The 21349-nt window shown below is 39.3% G+C and overlaps 2 protein-coding genes across 3 annotated transcripts; one reads left to right on the top strand and one right to left on the bottom strand.

The window, feature by feature from the left end:
• Positions 1-2187: 2187 nt before the first annotated feature.
• On the bottom strand, positions 2188-6115 carry LOC113668317 (melatonin receptor type 1B-B). 2 transcript variants are annotated; one of them, XM_089195560.1, is made up of 2 exons: positions 5980-6115; positions 2390-3887 (listed from the first exon to the last, which is right to left on the bottom strand). In XM_089195560.1, the coding sequence occupies exon 2, from the start codon at positions 3815-3817 to the stop codon at positions 2816-2818; it is 1002 nt and encodes a 333-aa protein (XP_089051686.1). In that variant the 5' UTR covers positions 3818-3887; positions 5980-6115; the 3' UTR covers positions 2390-2815. The 2 variants fall into 2 exon arrangements, with proteins under 2 accessions (XP_027040005.2, XP_089051686.1); XM_027184204.2 differs by lacking the exon at positions 5980-6115 and having other exon boundaries at positions 2188-4234.
• A 7359-nt stretch (positions 6116-13474) lies between these two features.
• Positions 13475-20419, top strand: LOC113668310 (uncharacterized). The gene is made up of 2 exons (XM_027184196.2): positions 13475-16013; positions 20277-20419. The coding sequence occupies exon 1, from the start codon at positions 14443-14445 to the stop codon at positions 15988-15990; it is 1548 nt and encodes a 515-aa protein (XP_027039997.2). The 5' UTR covers positions 13475-14442; the 3' UTR covers positions 15991-16013; positions 20277-20419.
• Positions 20420-21349: the final 930 nt, after the last annotated feature.

Here is a 21349-nt window from a genome sequence, read left to right as displayed (position 1 = left end):
GCACGTGGGTAGTAGGGAGAGCACGAAGGTAGCGTAAGAGATGCTCGAGGCGCAGCCGATAGCATCTTTTAGGCTACCTTCGGGCTCTCCCAACTATCCACGTGCATCCCGAGTTGGATAAACGCACGCTTGACACTGTCCATTGTTTTTCTAACATAGCGAAAAGCTGAGAAGTCGCTTTTTCTTTATTGATTGAATTGAAAATTTTCTTAACCTTGCGGGTGCGGACGAAAAATAGAACGATTTTTTTTTTCAAAACATTTATTTTTACACGCTTACATTTGCGAGTGACGAGATAAGCGTATCAAAATAACACACATAAGCCGTTCAGCTAAAACTATTTGACTCAGATGTCAAGGAAAAAGTTCCTTTAAAGTTTATTCATTCAAAATGATGCAGCCTTTAAAAAGTCTGGGGTTTTACAAGTCATTTTGAAGGGCTCGCCGAAGAGACAACGAGTAGCACATTCTGAATCGTGCAGTTTCTGACAATGGAGTCGAAATTACACGACACTGGCCTCAAATGCTGGTTTTCTATAACTGTAGCAGACTGTTGATTGCTGAACCGAAACGTAAGCCGTGGACCTTGAATACGGCTGGAAAGGACTTCGCTGCATTGCAAAGGCTGAGCGGTCGAAGGACTTGTGTGTTGTGGTAAGCCGAGCTCTGCTTATTCCTATGGCCTGAAATCGTCATGATATGGCGGTTAAGGACTCCAGCATTCAACCAGAGGGTGATTGCTGTGGCACAGACCGAGTGGTTAATATAAACTCTTGACAGCTGAGCTGCTTGACCAATGTCCTTCGGTCGGCACACTGGATCGGAAGGCGCCCAGTTTCCGTTTGGATGTTTTTCTCATTGCACTATGGTGTCAATTACAAGAAAATAAGGTAATCCATCGATTTATTGTCAAAACATTGTATTTGTACTGTATTTGAGACAGAACTTGTATCATCTGTTTATTTTCAATCATATAAGAAGAAAAAAGCTATCTAAAATTGGAACTCACCCTTGAACGTAGAAACGCACCTGTTAGCGCTTTCCTTGGTCTTGTTTTATTGTTTATCTTCGAGTATTTTTTTAAATCCCGCTCGGATAAATTTGCGAAACTAGTAGCACTTTCGCTTTGTTGATGTTTAAACGCTTGCGATGTTTTTGTAACCATTTTAGACACGTTTTCTTAATCTTCAAAGTCATAAAGAAACCCTAGCTCAAATGTTGGGTTATTAGCATCCATTATAATAGCTAAATTTAAGTTTTACTAAGAAAAAGTGCTGAAAAAATTTTTCGCTAGCAAGAAATTCACCGATAATGACGTCAGCCTGACCCATCCCTATGAACCATCCATTTCCATTTCCTTTTCATAAAATATTAGCCAATCAGAGCGCGCCTTACAATGTAACTATATTGTAATATATATCACACAGATACCCAAAAAAATATGTTAATTTCTTTCAATATACCAAAATATGGTCGGAAATTAAACTATTGACGCATGATTTTGTCTCATAGGCTGCTCAGGGGTGAATAATACCTGCTATTCACCTCTGAATCAGCCAATCAGCGCGCGCGAAAAGTGCTATTTACTTGTGTGGTATATGCTAATACAGGTTAGAAAGTAATAGATGATATGGCAGTTGTGACTCCTTGATTACAGATAACACAGAGAATAGGGAAGAATTGAAATGAAAGATGCAATCTGTGTTTTTTTGCAAAGCGTGGTTTGCTCAGCTTTTCCACCCAACGTTGCTATAAATACATACTTGTTAAAAGACAGACTGATTATCAACTGAAGATCTTTCTCTAGTTTCTGGCGGACAACCCTCTGGTATAACGAGCTACACTACTTGTAGAAGCCTCGGTGTTCAAGCGGTCAACTCAGTGAAAAAATACGTCTTTCTGGCGGTATTAATTTTCATTTTGCTTTGAGTATTGCTGGAGTTCTTGAAAATCAAATATCGTTCTATGAGTCAAAAGCTTCCGTGCAGTTGTTACTTTAGTAAAGCAAACTCTCATGGCTCTTTGTGGTTTGGTTTCTTGATTTTATGTGAAAGTTGTGTGTGACAACTAATTCGCAAGGGTGGTGCGTAAATTGGGGAACATATGCCACTCATTTCGTTTTCTTCGATAGATTTTACTACTAGGAATGGATTTGAAGTCTCTTTCTGTCTGTCAGCTGACCTCATTTGAAGCATGTCGCAACATTTTATTCCTGTAAGTCAACACTGAACGGTTAAGCGGTCAACGTGACAAAGATCTGGTGAGTAATTTTGTTCTTACTTAATGTAACAGATTACTTTCACATAGTTATAGACTGTAAAAGTTACACTTTTCCAGAAAGCATGACGTGCTCCGGCAACCGCATAGGAACCAGTGCTGCACGTTTCAGCCGTAAACTGAGACAGATTTTATGAAATAAATGCTGTTCTATTTTGCTCAATATTGCGAGAGCTTATAATCCATTTTCCCTAAAGGAAAGGGCGTACATATTCATCACAATTGTTCAATGCTAAAATTTCACTTCGCAAGAATAGCACTTGTCTAAAGGATGAAAATCACTGCTATTTGTATGGGATGCTAATAACGCCTTTATTGCTATTCAACAGCTAAATCCTCTTTATCCTCAACAATCCTTACTCTCTTCTGGATAATTCTTTCCTCTTTGGTGTTTTTCAACACCAGCAAACAATACATCTTCTCGATAAATTGGTCTTGCAATATATGCATGGAATACTTTCTTAATATTACAACACCCACTCGAAGTCCCAGTCCTCACATAACTTTGAGATGAGAAGACTAAGAAGATTCAGTTTATTCTACTTATCTTGATCTATATGAGTGCTGTCTGTCAAATTCTCTACATTCTTAGGGGAGGATAAATAGCTTAGTGAGTTCGATTCCTCACACGCTCTTTCAATAAACAGTTTTGATACCTCAAGCATTACTGGCGCTTGTACCGCATTCATCTGGCAAGCCATCATGGGACTGACTTGAAAATTGTTCACGTTCACCACTTTAGTTACACGGAAACGTGCACAATTACAGCCCGTGACAAGCTTAATAAGCTCTCTTCTGAAAGCTTGATTCCTTATTCCATACACAACAGGGTTGCACATACTGTTCGCGTACCCAAGCAGCAGTGTGCCGATGTCAATTGCTCTTGGCAATGGGCGAGGGTGATAAACATCAATAAACATTGTGATGGCAAATGGTGCCCAACAAGCCATGAAACAGGCCACCACTATAAGCAAAGTGTTTGTGATTTTAACTTCTTCTTGAGTCATTTTGAAGAAATTTCTACGCTTTTCATGAGGAGCAATACCATTTTCTCTACATGTTTGTATTTCATGTGGTGGCTGTATTAAATTTAATTGCCAGTGATTAACCCTTCGTTTTGCTTCCCTTGTGAATTTTAAAATTTTAAAGTAAGATACACACATGGCAATTAAAGGACCGAAAAAGCATATCGTTAACATAAAATACATGTAATAAACATCAGAAGGCCAGAAAACGAAGCAGTAAGATTTCCCGGGAATATAACGATATTCCGCCCAGCCAAACAACGGTGGGACGGATAATAACACAGATATTAACCACACGACTGCGGCAAACAAAGCCGACTTCTTCGTTGTGAAGGTGATGGAGTATGTCTTCCACTGCACTACGTAATAGTATCTGTTAATGGCTATCATGGCAAGCGACATCACCGATGAAACAAACGAAAGCATCGTGATGAATCCAAAGAAAACGCAGGCAGTATCTCCAAAAATCCATCGTTCTTTGATGATAGTGACCACAGTTATAGGCATGTTTAACATGGACACGAGTAAATCAGCAAATGCCAAGTTGAGAAGAAAACCATTGGAGATGGTGCGAAGAATTTTTCTTCTGGTGAAGACAAAAAACAAACTTATATTCCCCAGAATAGAAGTTGTACAGATGAAAATAAGCACGGTTGCCTCGATGATGGAAGCTGTTTCTTGCGTCATTTTGAGACGACAGTAAGCTGATCGCTAAAAGCGAACTTTGTATTTACTTTGTTTATTGTTGCAAGTGTTGTGTTTAATAAAAGACGGAAGAGTTTACTCAAATGGATATCATTAATATTCCACTCGCCTTATCCCCTAAAAGGGGTATGCTAACAATGATGACTGTCTCACGCGTTTGAAATAGGGATGTGCGTCGGTCGAATTCTGGAGAAATTTTCAACCTACTCGCCCTGCTTCGATATCGAGACAGTTGTTTCAAAGTACAAAGAAAAACTATGGGAGTTTCAACCTGATTTAACAGGATATTCAAAACAACCAGTGTTTTTTCAATGAAGGAGCGTGGTGTTTTTTTCTGTGTAAACTATAAATAGTGTCACCACAAAAAAAGTTTAATTTAATACGATAATAGGATCATAACAGTTGAGGATTTATGGCTGAAACGTCTGAACCCGTGATAGCACGTAATTCAACGGGTTGCGTCTCAGAGTTTTCTTGTGTTTGTTGATGAAAGTTTTACAGGATCCCGTAGGATCCTGTCGCCGCTATACGATATTGATGGAATATAGAACGTGTAAATCGCTCGATCGCTTGCATTGTCGGAGAGTTTTAGTTTATAAAAGCAAATTAAACCAGATCGGTTTTAAAGCATATTTCACTTAATGCGAAAAAGCTGCTGTTCTCCCATTGGTGACCCTCAAGCAAAATTTTTATTACGGCTTGACGCGATAATTCGTAAACACTTGTTAATTAACGAGATTCTAATTACCTTTTTTCAGTTTTCTTTTTTGTTGTTTGTTTTTCCGTTTAGAATTTAAACTTAAATTTACCCTCTGCAGCATGCTAAATACTTAGCGCCGCTCGACAGAGAATTAAATCCAGACATCATAAGGTCGCTAAAATTGCAAAGCGTTTTTGGAATTAAAGAGATTAAATCGATAATAAGATTCAGAGGCGTCTCACCAGCCATCAGGTCTTACAACTCGAATTGTTCTCTTCGCTTTGTCGCGACAAAACTTGTTAATTTTAAATGAATTGTAAATAAAATGAAAAAGATCTTTGTTTGCTATTCGGCGCTTTCTTTATCTGGATGACGCACCTGTGCACCTGCTCTGTGACTACAGACGACAAATCAAGAGCGTTCGTCTGTTTGAATGTTTTATTTTGTAATTTATTATTTATATTACACCAATCAAAGTAAGGCTTATACGGAGGCATTTTAGTACGTAGTTAAATGTATTGTCTTATGACGTGCACTCAAAGAAGTGAGCAGAATATTTTTTGAGTTCGCGACATATTCTAACTACGCATTACACAGTAAGAAATTTTATGAAAATAAACATTATCACGTTCCAAATTTCCGTCGTTTAGGTTATGAGGCTTTGAAACGTTAACAAATGACCTATGGGGAGGAAATAACGAAATGTTCCCCCCAATAGCGAATTTAACAAAATGTCAACTTAGAGAGCTTATTCCATGGAAATACGCACAAACGATTTTTTCTTTCACGAGTTGCGATGCATCAGAAAAACGAACGAGTTAGCACAGCCAACGAGTGAGTGTTTTATGCATCGCAACGAGTTTGACATTGTCCAATCAGAGACATGGACAGGGCAACTCTCAGCATGTGTGAAATATAGAGAATAATACATGGGATATGAGAATTTCCCTTTGAGTGTTTAACTCCATAGCTCACGGGTGAGCGCAGCGCACGAGTGAGATATTGAGTTAAATACGAGAAGAGAAATTTCATATCTACAATTAGCAAGCAACTGTGTATTATTTTGTTTATCATATAAACACAATAGCCTTTTACTGACAAGAAAAGTCTACTCTATTAATGAATGAAAATATAAGGATCGACAATCCCCGAATACAAATCGTAAAGTGCATTGGCGCATTCAAGATGAAAACATGCGTTGTATCACTACAAAAACAAACAATGGGCCTAATTTTCAATATACAAAATTCTCAGTTATCGAATTGGTCCTTACCGAAAGAAGAAATCATTCAGGTACCCGGCCAAAATCGGCCTGTGGCAAATCTTCCTGTGGTCGATTTTCGTTCTCAGCCGCGAGAAATGCCATTGCCAAATCCACTAAATACGTGAGTTTCGGTTTTTCATTTCGTATTTTGGTTTTCTTCCCTTTCTAGGAAATTTGACCGACACTGTCTGTAAGCGTCGATACAAATATTTCGGTCTTTTGGCAGACATAATCCGAAAATATTCTGACAAACGACCTTGGACTGAGAATGGTGAAGGCTTTGCCGTTCATTCATCAACCTAACCGAGTGGCGCGAAAGGCGTGTGACGTGTCAGCAGCTGATTGGCGATATCAAACACACGTGAAAAAATGTCGTATTTTTCACGTGTGTTGTTACAACTTTTCTCAGGGCTGGAAATCCTTGTATAACACCGTAGTTTGTATGATAAAAACCATTAATGGCATGATAACTACAAACGTAAGCCTTAAAGCAACCCTTAACACCCAAGAAACTTATCTTCACACAATACGTTTCCTAAGGTGTTGACATTATTTTACTAAAGAGCCTCTTTAGTTGGTGATCATTTCCTATAATGTCACGACCTGAATGCTTGATTCAGGAATGATATTGTAAGGAGAAATTAGAAACCAATCACACAAACGGGCTAAAAGGGTCAAGGACACTTTGTTATTGCGTATAACCCTACGGTACGGAAAGCAGCTAATTTCCAAACACGCTCCGGCTATTACGGACTTGCGCTATTGTGGACACGATCCCATTGTCGCAAGGTCGTCCGTATAGATAGAGGTGACAACTGTGCTTCCCCAAGAGGATCTGGAAGCCGAAACGCAGCTATTGGTGTCGTCGTCACTATTATTGTCAGCATTTCTTTTCACGTCATTATCAACATCACTGTCATTATTATTATGGTTTTTTTTTCCTTTTTTTTTCAAAATCGTTATTCTTATCATTATCGTTATTGCAGTCATTCTTCTTGTCTTTCTCCATCCTCTTCTCCTTCTCATTCTCATTCTCATTCTCGTACTCTTTATCGTCATCGTTCTCACTCTAGTCCTCCTTCTCCTACTCCTTCTCTTTCTCATTTTTCTTATCCCTCCCCCTCTCCCCCTCACCCCCTTCCCCTTTCCCTTCCTCTTCTTCCTCTCCCTCTCCCCCTTCCCCTTCCCCCTCCCCTTCTCACTCTCCCTTTCCCCTCCCTTCCCCTTCTCCCTTTCCCTCTCCCCCTTCCCCTTCTGCCTCTCTTTCTCTCCCTCTCTTCCCCCTTCCCCTGCCTTTCTCCTTCATCTTCTCCTTTTTGCTCTCCTTGTCCTTCTCCTTCTCAATCTCCCAGTCCTTCCCCCTCTCTTTCCCCTTCTCCATCTCCCTCTCCATCTCCCTCTCCATCTCCCTCTCCATCTCCCTCTCCATCTCCCTCTCCATCTCCCTCTCCATCTCCCTCTCCATCTCCCTCTCCATCTCCCTCTCCATCTCCCTCTCCATCTCCCTCTCCATCTCCCTCTCCATCTCCCTCTCCATCTCCCTCTCCCCCGCTTCCCCTTCTCCTTCTCCCTCTCAATCTCCTAGTCCTTCCCCCTCTCTTTCCCCTTTTCCATCTCCCTCTCCATCTCCCTCTCCATCTCCCTCTCCCCCGCTTCCCCTTCTCCTTCTCCTTCTCAATCTCCTAGTCCTTCCCCCTCTCTTTCCCCTTCTCCATCTCCCTCGCCATCTCCCTTTCCATCTCCCTCTCCATCTCCCTCTCCATCTCCCTCTCCATCTCCCTCTCCATCTCCCTCTCCCCCGCTTCCCCTTCTCCTTCTCCATCTCAATCTCGTAGTCCTTTTCCTTCTTCGTCTCTAACCTAAGTTTCTATTCCATTACTTATTTCAAGTGGTTAAGAAATTCATAAGAGACGCAACATATAATATTTGCGTCTTCGGGAAACTGCGTTTAAACTTACAAATTGAGGTTTGAAAGAATATCTTAGTGAAAACAATCTTACATTTTGTCATACCCTATAAGAGGCCCTAGCAATCTATGGGGGCTGCGCGCGTAGGACATAATATTTGAGCAGTAGCTTTAAGTGTCACACAGAGCAGCAAACTAGAACTCTACGAAACAGACATGAAATTGAAGAGGGGATTTCTTTGTTCGGTCTTAAAGGTACCATGATAACTTTTAAAGCAAGCTACAACTACAAATGCAGCAACTACTCAAGTTTATTTCCATCAATTTACTAATTTCATCATCATCTTTTATTTGCCATATTTACACAGTACAAAAAAATGATTTACAGCGATTATAGCTAGAAGGCGAGGAGACCTAGGAAGCCACCGGGCTTATGGGAGAGCTACCTCACAATGGGAAAGCCACCTCCACCAATTTGTTTTCCTTTAACGCAAGCAATTCCTTTCAAAAGGGACTTTATAGGTAATTTGTTTTCCTGGGAATCCCGCCTAACTTCTCTGTCGGACATATTATTGATTGTTGCTTGTAACAAGATTTATCAAAAAATAACTCCATGACGTGAGTCGAAACAAGTAGAGCATTGTTCGTGTCTTTAGACTTTGGCCCCCCTGTCCACACGTATCCGAATAAATTTGAAAACGGATAAATATTTATCCGTTTTCAAATTTATCCGCGTCCACACGTTGCCGTTTGTGAATCGTTTTTGGTGTCCACACGTAAACGCAAAAACGATTTGAAAACGATGACGTCGCCTACTGAGCATGTTCTTTAGAGCAATACATGTGCCCGCAGTCTCGCGTATCCTGAACCTGAATCCTCTTGGCTGTGCTCTTGGGCTTCTCAAACTTATCAACAGTGTTCGCATGGCCAGAGATCCGTGACAGCATGGCCGCCACGCACGCGCATCGATGTCGAACTCGGTCTTTGATTACAAACGAGTTGCAAAATCACTACAAGGAAAACAGTGCGCTTTCAGCTAACCTTCTTTTAATAATTAGAGCTTCCAGCTTGAAATGAGACTCATTAGTACCGAAACTAGAGCTTGTTTATTCGCCATGTTTTCATTAATGGTCGATCGGCCGAGAGCACGCGTTGGACTAGGTTTGAATTTTTACGTCATCGTTTTCAAATAGTTTTCAAATTTATCCGGATAAGGCGTCCACACGGAGACGCTTAGCCAGCGTTTTCAAATTTATCCACTCGGGAGAGCGTTTTCAAATTCATCCGTTTTCGGTGTGTGAAAACGCCGTTTACGTATGGACGGAACCCGTTACCGTATAAATATTTATCCGTTTTCAAATTTATCCGGATACGTGTGGACGGGGCCTTTGTCTCCCCGAGCAAATGAATCTTAATTACGATCGGCGTTAGAGCTTGCTCGCCTCAATGAGCACCTTTTGCCTAATGAGTCTCTGATTATTTCTTACCTCACGCCTCATTGCGCATGTGCTGGCCAATTGGTCTTTCTGTGCTCCTCATTCTTGTTATAAGTTAGGGTTCTTTTCGAATATTGTCGCGCGATCAGATAATGCTGGGAAAGTTAGGGTGATTTTCATAGTTCGTGGTATCACTGATTACTTTTCTTGTTACGTTCATCATCAACCGTGTGTTTCGCTTTTGTTTCGTTGCCTTTTGTTTGTCGTTTCACGATTGCCATAGTTTGGTGAACTTGAATTTGTTAATCAATTTTTATTGCATCGTTTTTATCGTATCCAGTGGTTCTAATTCGCCTTATTTTTAAACCTGCTTCCGAACGTGAACAGCGTCTGTGTTCCGAAGTCTATGGTTTCAGAGTCCGCGATGAGTTTGAAAGACCAACCTTTTAAACGCAAGATTACATGTCTCGCCATCACAAGGTGCCACAACAAGACAAATGGTTGTGACGATGAAAAGAATAATTATAAGCATGTTTATTTTAAATTCTTTATTGTTCTAAAAATACCACTAAAGAATATCCAGTTCTTAAAGGATTGTCTTACCTCTTGGGATACGTATTTACCTTCCTCAGAACTAAACTGCAAGTCGCGCAAAGATAATTTTCTACTGACGTCGAGGTGTTCATTGACTCTAAGTATAATGATCATGTACCTAAACGCTCGAATGAACCCCTCCCCTTCGCTAGTAGGCTTACTTAAAGTTTCTCGAAAGCTTTCTTCTCCCATAGAAAAATTCTGTTTTATCAACAGAGTTGATGCGATAAACACTCTCATCTTCATTTGAATTGATAAATAAATGCAAATTGGTCACCGCGAAGAATTCTTAGTGCTTTGGAAACTCTTTACGGTGACCATTTTACCGTTAGAGACTCAGTTCATACAACCAAATTATCTTGTTATACTTTCCCACCTACGCAGCACAACAGGTTCCTTGGAAACTAATTCCTACATTCCTCTCTCACAGTGCCCTTCCCCCACCCTCTCCACCCCTCCTTTTTGCATCGATCTCGTCTCCCAGACTGAAAACTCTAAAATAACAGTGGGCTCTCTCTTAGCTAAGCTCAGTTACTGAGCTTTTTTGGGTCAAGTGTACGTCAATTTGCGTGAAAAAAAAGATATTCTGTCGCCTGTGAGTCACTTTTTTACAAGCACTTTACAAAGTACTGTGAGAAAGAAAATATATGAGAGCATCATCTGTATGTTCATATTAAGTCCTTGGAGGCCATATCTGTTCTCTACATATTTTGATTACGTAAAAAATCTTTAGTACGTTTATATTTACTTCCTACACAATGATGTGTAAATGAACCCATTCGATCATTAACACCAAAGCTGGTCAAATCTTAAAGTATCGTCGAAATCTAAAATATTGCTCCAAGACACTAATAAAACAACTGTCAGCACGTACAGGGTTTTCATTCAAGCAAATATTGTCATACGTCCGAATAGAGAAGTTAATCACTTGATAATCTCGTTTAAGATCCAACAACAAAAGGCCCAGTCGGAAAGGTAATTGAAACATCAGAGATGATCTCGTAATGTTAGGCGAAAAACTTGCCACTTGCTAAGTGTTCGGTATACTTTAAAATATCTATCCCTCTACTAAACTGTAAAGTTCAATCCATGAACGTTTTGTAACTATAGGGACTTCTCTGAGGTTCTACAGTCCCTCAGAATTATACTTTGCTTGGAGGAATTGAAGTAACGAAAACGAAGCTCAGCCAGACTTTTTCAGTTTGTACTTTTGTTGAGCAACTGTGGGCTGGGTATGTTATATTCCCGGAGAGTCGTCAGTTTATCCATAAAAAATTGCAATCTCCATGGTTTTGCTCTACTTACGTCTGATCATGAAAATTTAGCGAAACCATATCAATTTTCTTCGACTGTCAATAGTTGGTTTGAAATATGACAACTAATTAAACGATCAGGCTAAAATCTTCCGCAGTTCTCAGATTGCACAACTCAAAGTCTACGATAGTGTATTTCGAGCAGTAGAATTTGATTACGACGTAATAATTCTGATAGATATTGTAAATTTATCATTCTAGAAGAATAAAGACAATATTATGGAAGATTACTTTTAAGGAAAAATTGGATCTTTTAAGCTGATAATAACTTCGTGGGAAGTAGCAGTCGTTAATATTCAAGTGTTTTGGAATAGTATCTAAAAAAATGCATCATCTCTGGTCGTCTGTCTTATACGACGTGTCTCCACGAAGGCCCATATAGTTGATTACAGTTGATCACAAAAGAGAATTGTTTTAGTAAAACATGCACACATACAGTGATGTTGGGTTTCAGTTGAATCAAGTATTCTTCAAGTGAAACTAAGAGAGTTAACATGAATTGGCCTAGAACTAAATGAACATGCCGATAACGAAATGATTTAAGACTTGAATTCGAATTTTTATGTGCCACTTGTAAACGAAATAATTGTTAAATAATGCGTGGTTATTCCCTTTTTGCCAACCCTATTTTAACATTAGTAAAAGAAAACTTTAATTCCGCAGACAGTTCTATTACATCGTACGTCGCTTGAGGAACCAGCGACCTTAGCCAGTCAGAAGGGAACGCTGAAGGAAACATTGATTAAAACATAAATTATTTTTATTTGTAGAATTTCTCGTATTGCTGGATGTATTTACCGTCCCTCTCGACGCCAGACCCTGGTTTTAGCATGGCATGTGAACGAAGCGTTGAATTCATCAAAACTGTTAACAATTCGTCGTCGCGCTTCCAGTTTCCATATCACGAAAACTTTTGTGATTTCACTTTGATATTTCATCGAGGGCGGCAGTGAAATGTTTAAAGTTTTAAAGCACTCAGGTAGAGCTATTGTTCTATTCATTAAATCTTTTGTTTCACCACTTCTACCCTTTCCATTACCTTCGTGGTTTGTTTTAAGCCCTTACTCTTAATACAAAGCAACCGTAAGATTCTAGATCTTCAGATATTGTCCAAACATGAAAGGTAACGCAGACCGGTTTTGTACTCGCCTAAAACTATTTGTTGAAGGTTTTTGAAAAGGACTTAAGTGAATAATCATTCAGTCCAATTCAGGGACCTCAAACCTCACGAAGTAAGAGGACGCTGACGCCAAGAATCTTTATATTATATCAGTATCGCCTTCTACACGCCGAACTGGAGCCCAAATCCTATAAAGTGCTTAACAGGGCGTTGCTCGATTATCAAATGATTTCCTTCATTCATGGTATTGTAGTTGAAACTAATTAAGAGTTAATATCTCGCTTTTATACGAAAAGTCTCTGGATTCTTTCGAGTCAGTCCATTAATTTGTACTCAAATATTCATCTGTGCTTGTGAGTATTCAGAGCCATAAGTTTGAAATTAATGATAAAGCACTTTTTGGTTATGGAGCAGTACAAAAATTTTTGTTGATCGCCTTGGATTGATTGAACAGTGGCAGCAAAGTGAATTCTGTGAATATAAACATATCCTTTCACCTCCTTCCCTCAGAAAAGTATCAATTTTATGGCTCCTCCCGATCCAGTCTCCCCACCCCATTCCCGCAAGTCAGGTACAAGTGCTTTTGCAAGTGCGATAGGACTTCATTAGCTCTAAATCGCTTTGTAATTAGAACATACTTATCGAGTTAGGATACTTAAAAATACGTGATATTAACGAATTTCTTAAATTTCATAAAATTCTTCGAATAGTTAGCAGTTGAAATTAATTACGCTTTCTATTTCTGTTTTTCGAAATTGCGCCATACGTTTTAGGCCCTTTGTCGAAACCGTCCGTCTGCCACTGAGCAAGGCGCGCGCGCTAAAAAAGAACTTCAGAGGCGGATATCCGCTTTTAAATCGAAGTATTTGGCATGATATTCCTTTCCGTTCCAAAGAGTAACCAGCTCAACAATTCAGGAGTCAAATGACACAAATAACTACAAGGGTTAATTTTTTTTGAACTGCAAATTCTCTCAAAGCCGGGTGGCTTCATTATTACTTAATTGGAACAAGTATGTGGAACGGTTACTTTAAACGGCTTAAAATGGCATTTAGATTCTTTGAAACTGCATGTCTGTGTTAGTGAAGTCAGAAATGCTAACTTTTCAACAAAGATTTACTAGGGGCAATTATTCAAATTTTTCTTTGGTAAGTTTTATTCTGTATTTGCACTACTTCAAAAACAAAAGAAGCAAAGTTAATTAAAAATCGCTCAGTTATTTGAATCTTTCGGGGTGTTGATCCCAGTGGCAAACATGTTTGTTGTCAGATTAGCGACATCGTAAGAATTTCAGCAATTTCCAATGTATTTAGTCGTTTTATCCGACATTTTTATTTCGATTTGAGTTGAAATGTTTGTAGTTTTGAATTGCGATCATTGTTCAAGAGCCCAGCAATACACAGATCGTCTCTAAGTTGTTCTGGTGATCGATGGCAGTTTATGGCTAACTAAGAGAAACATCTTGACCTGTCAAATGATTTTCACTGTATCTAAGCTGACTAGCGGTTACAAAAGAAACCGACCAATTTGACCCCGAACCGATGAAGAGACAGCTTGGTTATCACTGAAAATGAAAACTATATTGATCCAGAATAAAACACAAACTCTTCGATTATTTGCATTTGCAGTCTTCAATACGAACAACCAGTATTGCAGGTGCGTCAAAAAAAAAAAACCCCGCAGTGACTGTGGTAATCTTTAAAGCGGAGTTTCTTTGTCTGTATTTTGCCTCCCTGGGGGAGGGGGGTAACCAAATCTCCGCAAGGTTCATGAACTACGTGCTGCTCCTATTACTAAATACAAAAGTTATTAACCGCACAATAGGTGGGTGACTTTCAAGCTGTCAAAATCTAACAGCTAGAAGTATTCTCTTTATCTTACATAGTCCGAGTTGCAGTACGTGTGGAATGTTTCACTGTGTAGAGATTGACAGGCGAACAATCTAGACATCAGACTAATTTGCGGTTAGTCGCTTAATATAGCTAAACAACCACGAGGAAGAAATTAGTATCGTTTGAATAATCACATACGCTTGTTTATGAAGTACACCACGTCACAAAATGTTTGCTCTCACTTGTGTGTGAAGCGCCAGATTTTCAAAGAATGCTGTGTGGAGTGGCGAGCATGAAGGAGATCGGGTATAAAGACAGGCTGTGGCAAAACAGCACTGCGGATAGCGACGGGATGTACAAAACGTGGGAAGTAAGTAGGACACACGACCGAGAACAACACAACGGATGGGATCAAGTGAAGATCAGGCATTCTATCTCCCTTGGAGACGTTCGATTGGAGGGTTTTCCAACCACAAGGAAAGGCGAAGGGATTGAAAACCCAGATCGGTTCTACAACAGCGAGCGAAGAGAATTGTCGAGGAACAGCACAACGAATAGGGAAGTGAAAACGGATACGCAGGCCGTGGTGCGACCCCAATTTCAAATTACTATCGAGCAGCCGATCCGACGTGTCACTCCCGCTTATAATGTAACGTTTCTATCACAATTGTCAAAGACCCGCAATGGAAGACGCGCTTCGGATGGTTTTCTTGGATTCTCTGGGAAAACAAGCGCTCCAGTATTTAGCGCTGTCTCAGAAGAACACAGCACTGATGACGACAGCGTCAAGGTTAATTCAATTACCCCAAACAATTCCATCAGCAGGGCTTCCTCGCTAAATCGTCGCCGATTTTCCGATGGTAGCTTTCATAACGTCGCAGGATATACAAGTTTCAAGAAGGTCAGCATCGTGTTGCCGAGGCCGCGAAATAGTACGAATGAAGGTTCTGATGAGTGTGATGTTGATGACAAAGGGTGTGAAAGCGATGTAAGAGGAAAAGATACAGAAAGTGCTGATTGTAGCAGAAACGAAGACGATGATCAGTGGAAGAAATTGGTTGCACAAGCGCAAGGTTTCAAAGGACCTAAAGTAAACGGGGTTGGCAAAGTAAGACCAGGATTACAGGTGGAGGACGTTAAGGGAAACATTAATCGCTCCATGGAGGACGTGTTTAGCGACATTAGCAGCGAGGCATCGTTTTCATCAAACAGTTCTTATCACTCATCGTCTGACAGCGATAGTGCCGTCTACAGCACGTTAACAGCTAAGCCGATATCCGGCGATTTAGCTCCTTTCAAGGACGACAGCCACACTAGTTTGAATACCGTAAGGCCAATCCGACGATTTTCCTCGGTGCAATCGTTAGATTCGTACCCTGCAGGTGGAAACCATCCCGCGCGTAGATATTCGGTTGCCACTTTAAACCCAGCACGCTCGTTTAATAACTCAAATGCTACAGCTAAGCTGTCCGGCTACAGCACGCAGAGCGCACTGGAACACGCCCGACAGTTACTCAGCAGGCTGCAACAAGAAGGAAAGTATAAAAGCAAAAAAGAAAGACTGGACGAATTGAGTAAAGCGCTAAAGTGGATCCTTGAGGAACTTAATCGTATAAAAACACCAGACAGGGACCTGGTCAGTTTATTTATCAGTCTGCGGGCGAAAATAGTGAACTTGAAAAGTGAACTAAAAGCGGAAGAATTCGATGCCACCTGTATTGACCGCAATGAAGTGGACAGCACCCCACGAGTCCAAACACTTCTGTTAACTGAGGAAAGGTTGACACACGCTCACTCGAGACGATTTAGCTGGTGTTGAAAAGAAAATATTCTTTATTGTAGGTAAGTAAATTGTTGAGAAAATTGTTTTTCTTTGTTGTATGTATTGTTCCGACACACTCCTATGAGTTGTACATTGCTTTGGTACTTAAAACTTGGCTTACTATTATACATTCAATGCTCTAACTCAGCCGCGCGCTACGGATATCAAATTGTGTTGACCGGCAATAATTGTTTGTATCGCACCTCGAAATCATATCAGTCTCTGTGTACATTATACTTCTTTAGTCGTATCACCCAGAAGTGAACCATGTCAACAACTCCAAGGTGCGTTTTCTTTTTCTCGAACTCTGACTTGCTATGATTATTATTGTCCTCTCAAAAACATTTTTCGTGGGAAAAAGCACTCTAGCGCAACATTCGATGTAAAACGATTGATCAGTTTTTTTCAAAACCAAAACAACTCATTGTTTTCTTTTCTAACAAAGAAAGCCTTTTGTGTTGTAAATTTACTTGGAACTCCCTAAAAGGCTCAGGATTGGACGTAAACACTTTAGATTTAGGAAAACAAGTATGGAAATTATAAACGAAAAATGTTTTGAAAGAAAACAGTACCCTTGTGGAAGATAACGAGGCAAATAGGTACTTCAAGATGTTCGTTGACTTCCGCTGAACAATTAATTTGGCCATCATTTCATGGCAAACAAACTATGAATAGAAGAGGAAACCTTTTCCAAAGCTTTTTAATGCTTAAGACAGTAGTGAACTTCAAGGCAGAAGACCTATAGGAAATGTTGATAGATTAGTGTCGATTTTTGAATTGACTTTGCGTGTTTCTGAAAGAGGAGTCATTCTTGAAAAGCAATATTACGCCTTGCAGGTCACGAGGTGAAACTGCAGTAATCCTTGATCAAAAGAAACGCAATGCAAACATTTAACCACAACGTCAAATCAATTAGACATTTTCAAGTTTGTTTTGGTGCGAGCCATTAAAGCATTTCATTTGGTAATCAAATGTTTGGTGTATCCTGTGCCTTGGGGCATTACTGTCAGTAGAGAAACTTGAAAAATGGGGCGTGGATTGAATATTTTCACCATGTTCGATGATCAACTTTGAATGAAACGTTCCCGCATTTTCAGTTTGAGATACGCAAAAATTCTTTCAATTTCAAAAATGTTCTAAGTAAATAAAAATATATCTTAATCAAAATCTTTACTTGTTCTTGATGCATCGCAACGAAAACGTGAATGAACCGATAAAGGTGTCAAACCGATTTAGAAATGGATCGCATAGTTTTGGTTAAACGTAAGATTAAACTGAAGTGTTATCTTATACGGGGGATTTTGAAGGAAGTCGTAACGTCCATCGGAAGTTCATATCAACTTCTCTTAGTTCACGGTTCTGGGAAGTCCCTTTCTCGGATTAGTCAAAACATCACGTATCTAGGGGCTATTGCTTTGGAAAATCTAATTTACTTAAAGCGGTTGCCATAGTTACTCCTATCACGGATGTGAACTTTGATAGTTATACGAATTTTTACGCTTTTTTGTGTGGTATTTTTTAAGCTTTGTGTTATTTCGTTTTTCTTCATTTCATTTTTATGTTATTTTTCTTCATTCCATGTCAGCTGCTCGTTTCACAAGGTCACCTTTGAATGATATCATAACTTAGTTTTCTTACTTTACACAGAGCAATAAATTTTATAAAGACTTTTTTTTCATAAGAATTGTGCTGACTGTAACTCAGATCTCTTTCACTCTACGTCGAACTTTCATCAGTAAGGTTTAAGTTGGTTAAAAACCAATGAGTTTGTAGTTTCCTCATGGTTCTACGAAAGGACACGTTTCATCTACAAAAAGCCTAGAGCTCGGCCGCTTAAATCAGCGCTCAATGTACTTTTCGCCTTGCGCTTTGCAATCATTTTGATGAAAACCCGACTGTTTTTCAAAATGAATTCAATTGATTTCATAAACTCAGTTGATGATCAACTCAATGGATGAATGGATTTGAGGTTACATTCTAACGTTCTTACATTCTAACCTCCTTAAATTCTAACTCATTCCATCTGAAGTCTTTATTTCCCGGTCTATTTGGATCATTATCGTGTGATTTCACTTTGAATTCCTATTTGTCTACAATATCTGCTCCACTGTTTATTTATGAAACACTTCACCAATTTTTAGCGTTATCATCAAAAGGCACCTCTGTTCCTGCCAGCAGTGCATGAGGCTGGCTGATCTGAAAAGATAATCCATTGATCACAAGTGGTCCCAAAATAGACATCAAGGCAGCTTAACCGCCTATGTAGTATATCTAATAGGATGTTATTCACAATATATTTTCTGTGTCTCAAAGTAGTCACGTTTTGCACGATACGAAACCAACATAGGTCGAGTGTTTCATTGCACAGGGCTCTTCGAAAACCTTTGCTGACCATGTACTATACCAGCAGTGTCGACCACCTGTGCAAACTAAGCTACAAATGTTTTTTCTTTACTGTTGATCGATCAAACAAAATGGAATCTCAGAGTATTACATACAGACATTTCTGATAGTGCACGTTTACGCCGCTGCGGACAAATGTCAGACTGAAGGCGCCCTTTAATCGTTATTCCGCTGCAATATAAAGCTCGCATCATAATAGGTTGTTAATTAAGAAAGATTCCTATACATTAAAAACAATGACGAACTCTCAATTTCTTTTAATGAAGGCAATTTTGGTCCCTCCCCCAAAAATGTTTTTTAATCCAGGGGAAGATAAATCCGATAAATGGATCGTGAATGCTTCTGTTTTCATGCTAATTTCCATGCAAAAATCCGGAGGTAGGTACACTGGATTTCCCTTAAGCCTGCTGGCTTTATTTGGCTCATGCTTGTACAGCTAGGATCAAAAAAATGAAATATAGATATTGAGTGGCTTTCATCTCACATTTCAGGTACTTTCTCAAAAAAGCGTACTTTCAATCCCCCCCTTACTATTTTTGCAAACTGATCACGTGAAAGAATTGAAGGAAGAGTGATCTATGATTTAGTTTTAATATGAGACGCAAGATGGATTTTTTTGACATGTCACTACAATGGGGCAATTTTTTGTTCATTTTTATGATCACACTTGGAAGTTTTTCATGCTCTTTTTCACGAGCTGTTGCGACAGACTCGAATCTTTCAATACCCATACCCGTTCTCGAGTCACGTTGTATTTTAAAAACGTGACATAAAGACTTTCCTACGGTATTTTTACCGAAAATGAAGGAAAATGAAGAGAGCGCGGCTCGATTGTTATGATAGATAATTTGTTAAATCCGTGGTTTAGTTTAAGTGAATAGAAAAACACAGGATGTAAAAGGAGAAACTTAAATCGTAAAATAACTCAGCAAGGCATTTCCTCATTAGAAGTAATCTTTAATTTCCATAGCAAACAGTTCCCTGAAAGCTTTAGCGACTGCTTTCTCGTACGTCGCAAACTTCAAACAATCAGTTATAACTATATTATCATAGGTGGCCATAATAGACATTTTATACACAAAATGTTTTTGTTGGTCGCGGCAGAGTAGTTCCTAAAAACAATACATCTAGTTGCATTATTTTGTGACGGGAATGTAGTGTCTCTCAGCGGTGAGCGGTAACTGATCCCATCGGGTTGATAGAACACCAAGAAAACAGCATGCGAAACTGCCTCAGGGAAATCAAAATACGTGACATAATTTTTTAAACCCCAAGACATTTGTTTTCAAAGTGAACCGTAATTGAGATTGTAAAGCTTCTTAAGCGTATACGTGAGGTAAACAACGGAAGTGAAGTGCAAGCTCGCTGAACCAGAATTATATTGCAGACACGTAGGAAGTTGAAATTTTGGGTTCGTTGTTGACGAAATTTTTTTTATTTTTCTTTCTGTTACTCTCTTTGCTGCGAGTGTGGCTGCATTAGAGCCGTTGCCAAAAAGTGTCACGCATAGGGATCACTGAATCAGTAAAGCTATGCAAAGTTAATTGCACTTTTTCAGGGTGACCTCGAAAGCATTGTCCGTGAAATTGTAGCAGCTGGTATATTTGACAACAAAGGCAATAAAAATAGATCCATGACAGATCTGTGCTAGTAAAGTAGAACTTGATTACTTAGACAATATGAAAAGTGATTTTAACGAAGTACAAACATCGTTTTCCCAGTTTTACACTCTGTAAAAGAGTGTACTATCGATAGAGTTTTAGTGCATGCGCTCGGTGTCCCGGAGATTCTTTGTAGCAGCAAATTAACTCCCTTGTATTCTTGAGTGAATTTGGAAATATCAAGTCCTCATCCTTTCCTGTTTTTTATTCTCTCCCTAGCTTTTTAGACATCCACGACAGAAAGATGCGGTCGACCAGACTTTATCTCGTGGGAGATTTATTTGATGCCGGTAAATGTTTCACAAATGTTGCCAAGTTAAATATGAAATGAAAAGAAAAGAAACATAAACAAAGACGAAGAAAAAAGATATGAAGACTTTGAAGAGGAAAGCGACGAGGTCTAAAGATACTTTTAGAGAAGAAACTGTCGTAACATTTAAGTGAAACGAAGAGGCATTGTATAGTAGATAGGTAAAATAGTTTTTATAAAGCATTTTTCATCTTTGTTTTACTACATCAGGCCAAAATCGCAAATTACTTATTAACCATATTGAAAGTGTGAAGCTGATAATGTGGTATGGAATTGACAATTAGGAGTGCCTCTTGAATTTTCTACAATTCGCTCTAAAATTAGGAGAGTATAATAACAAGAAGTCCTTGGATCTTCTTACACAGCTATTAAATAGGCCGGGCTGTTTCAGGTTCTCGATCAAAGTAGACGAAGGAAAGCGGGGGCGAGCAAAAATCAACGAGATTTTTGGTAGAAGCGAATTCTCGTCCCCTTTTTCGCCCCCCGTTTTTCTTTTTAAGTATCTTTGCGGTGTGAGAATATAGAAAGAGATTACAGTTAATGAGCTGGTCGTGTAAAATTTTATTTAGACTTTTGCAAGAACGATTTATCACAGTTCTTCCAGAACCAGTGAAGTCTGAAAAGAGTCAGGTCGTTTAAGCGCGAGTGAGGGAAAAACACCCACGAAAGGAAGACATCAGTTTTCAGAATAATATGAGCGTATATTTTATGCAATGTGGTCCTCAATGAAACCCGGCATGTGGCGCTTGAATTGAGCAGAAGTTAGTTTTTACTTGTATAAGTTTGGCACAGTTCAGAACTAGTTAACTGTGACGCAGAATTCTTCACCTCATTGTAAGAAAAAACAAAAATGTAATTTCGTAAACTAAAAAGTAGTGTATTTATTTTTTTTAACTACATATAGTCTATACCATGAAAGCTTGTACCGTATATGAAAGCGGATGATTGATGGAATAATTAATACCAAGTACTTAGCCCAGAC

The sequence above is a fragment of the Pocillopora damicornis genome, chromosome 2, assembly GCF_964200805.1.
Source record: "Pocillopora damicornis chromosome 2, jaPocDami1.2, whole genome shotgun sequence".
NCBI classification, from domain to species: domain Eukaryota; kingdom Metazoa; phylum Cnidaria; class Anthozoa; order Scleractinia; family Pocilloporidae; genus Pocillopora; species Pocillopora damicornis.
This window is presented reverse-complemented; position numbering and strand designations above follow the sequence as displayed.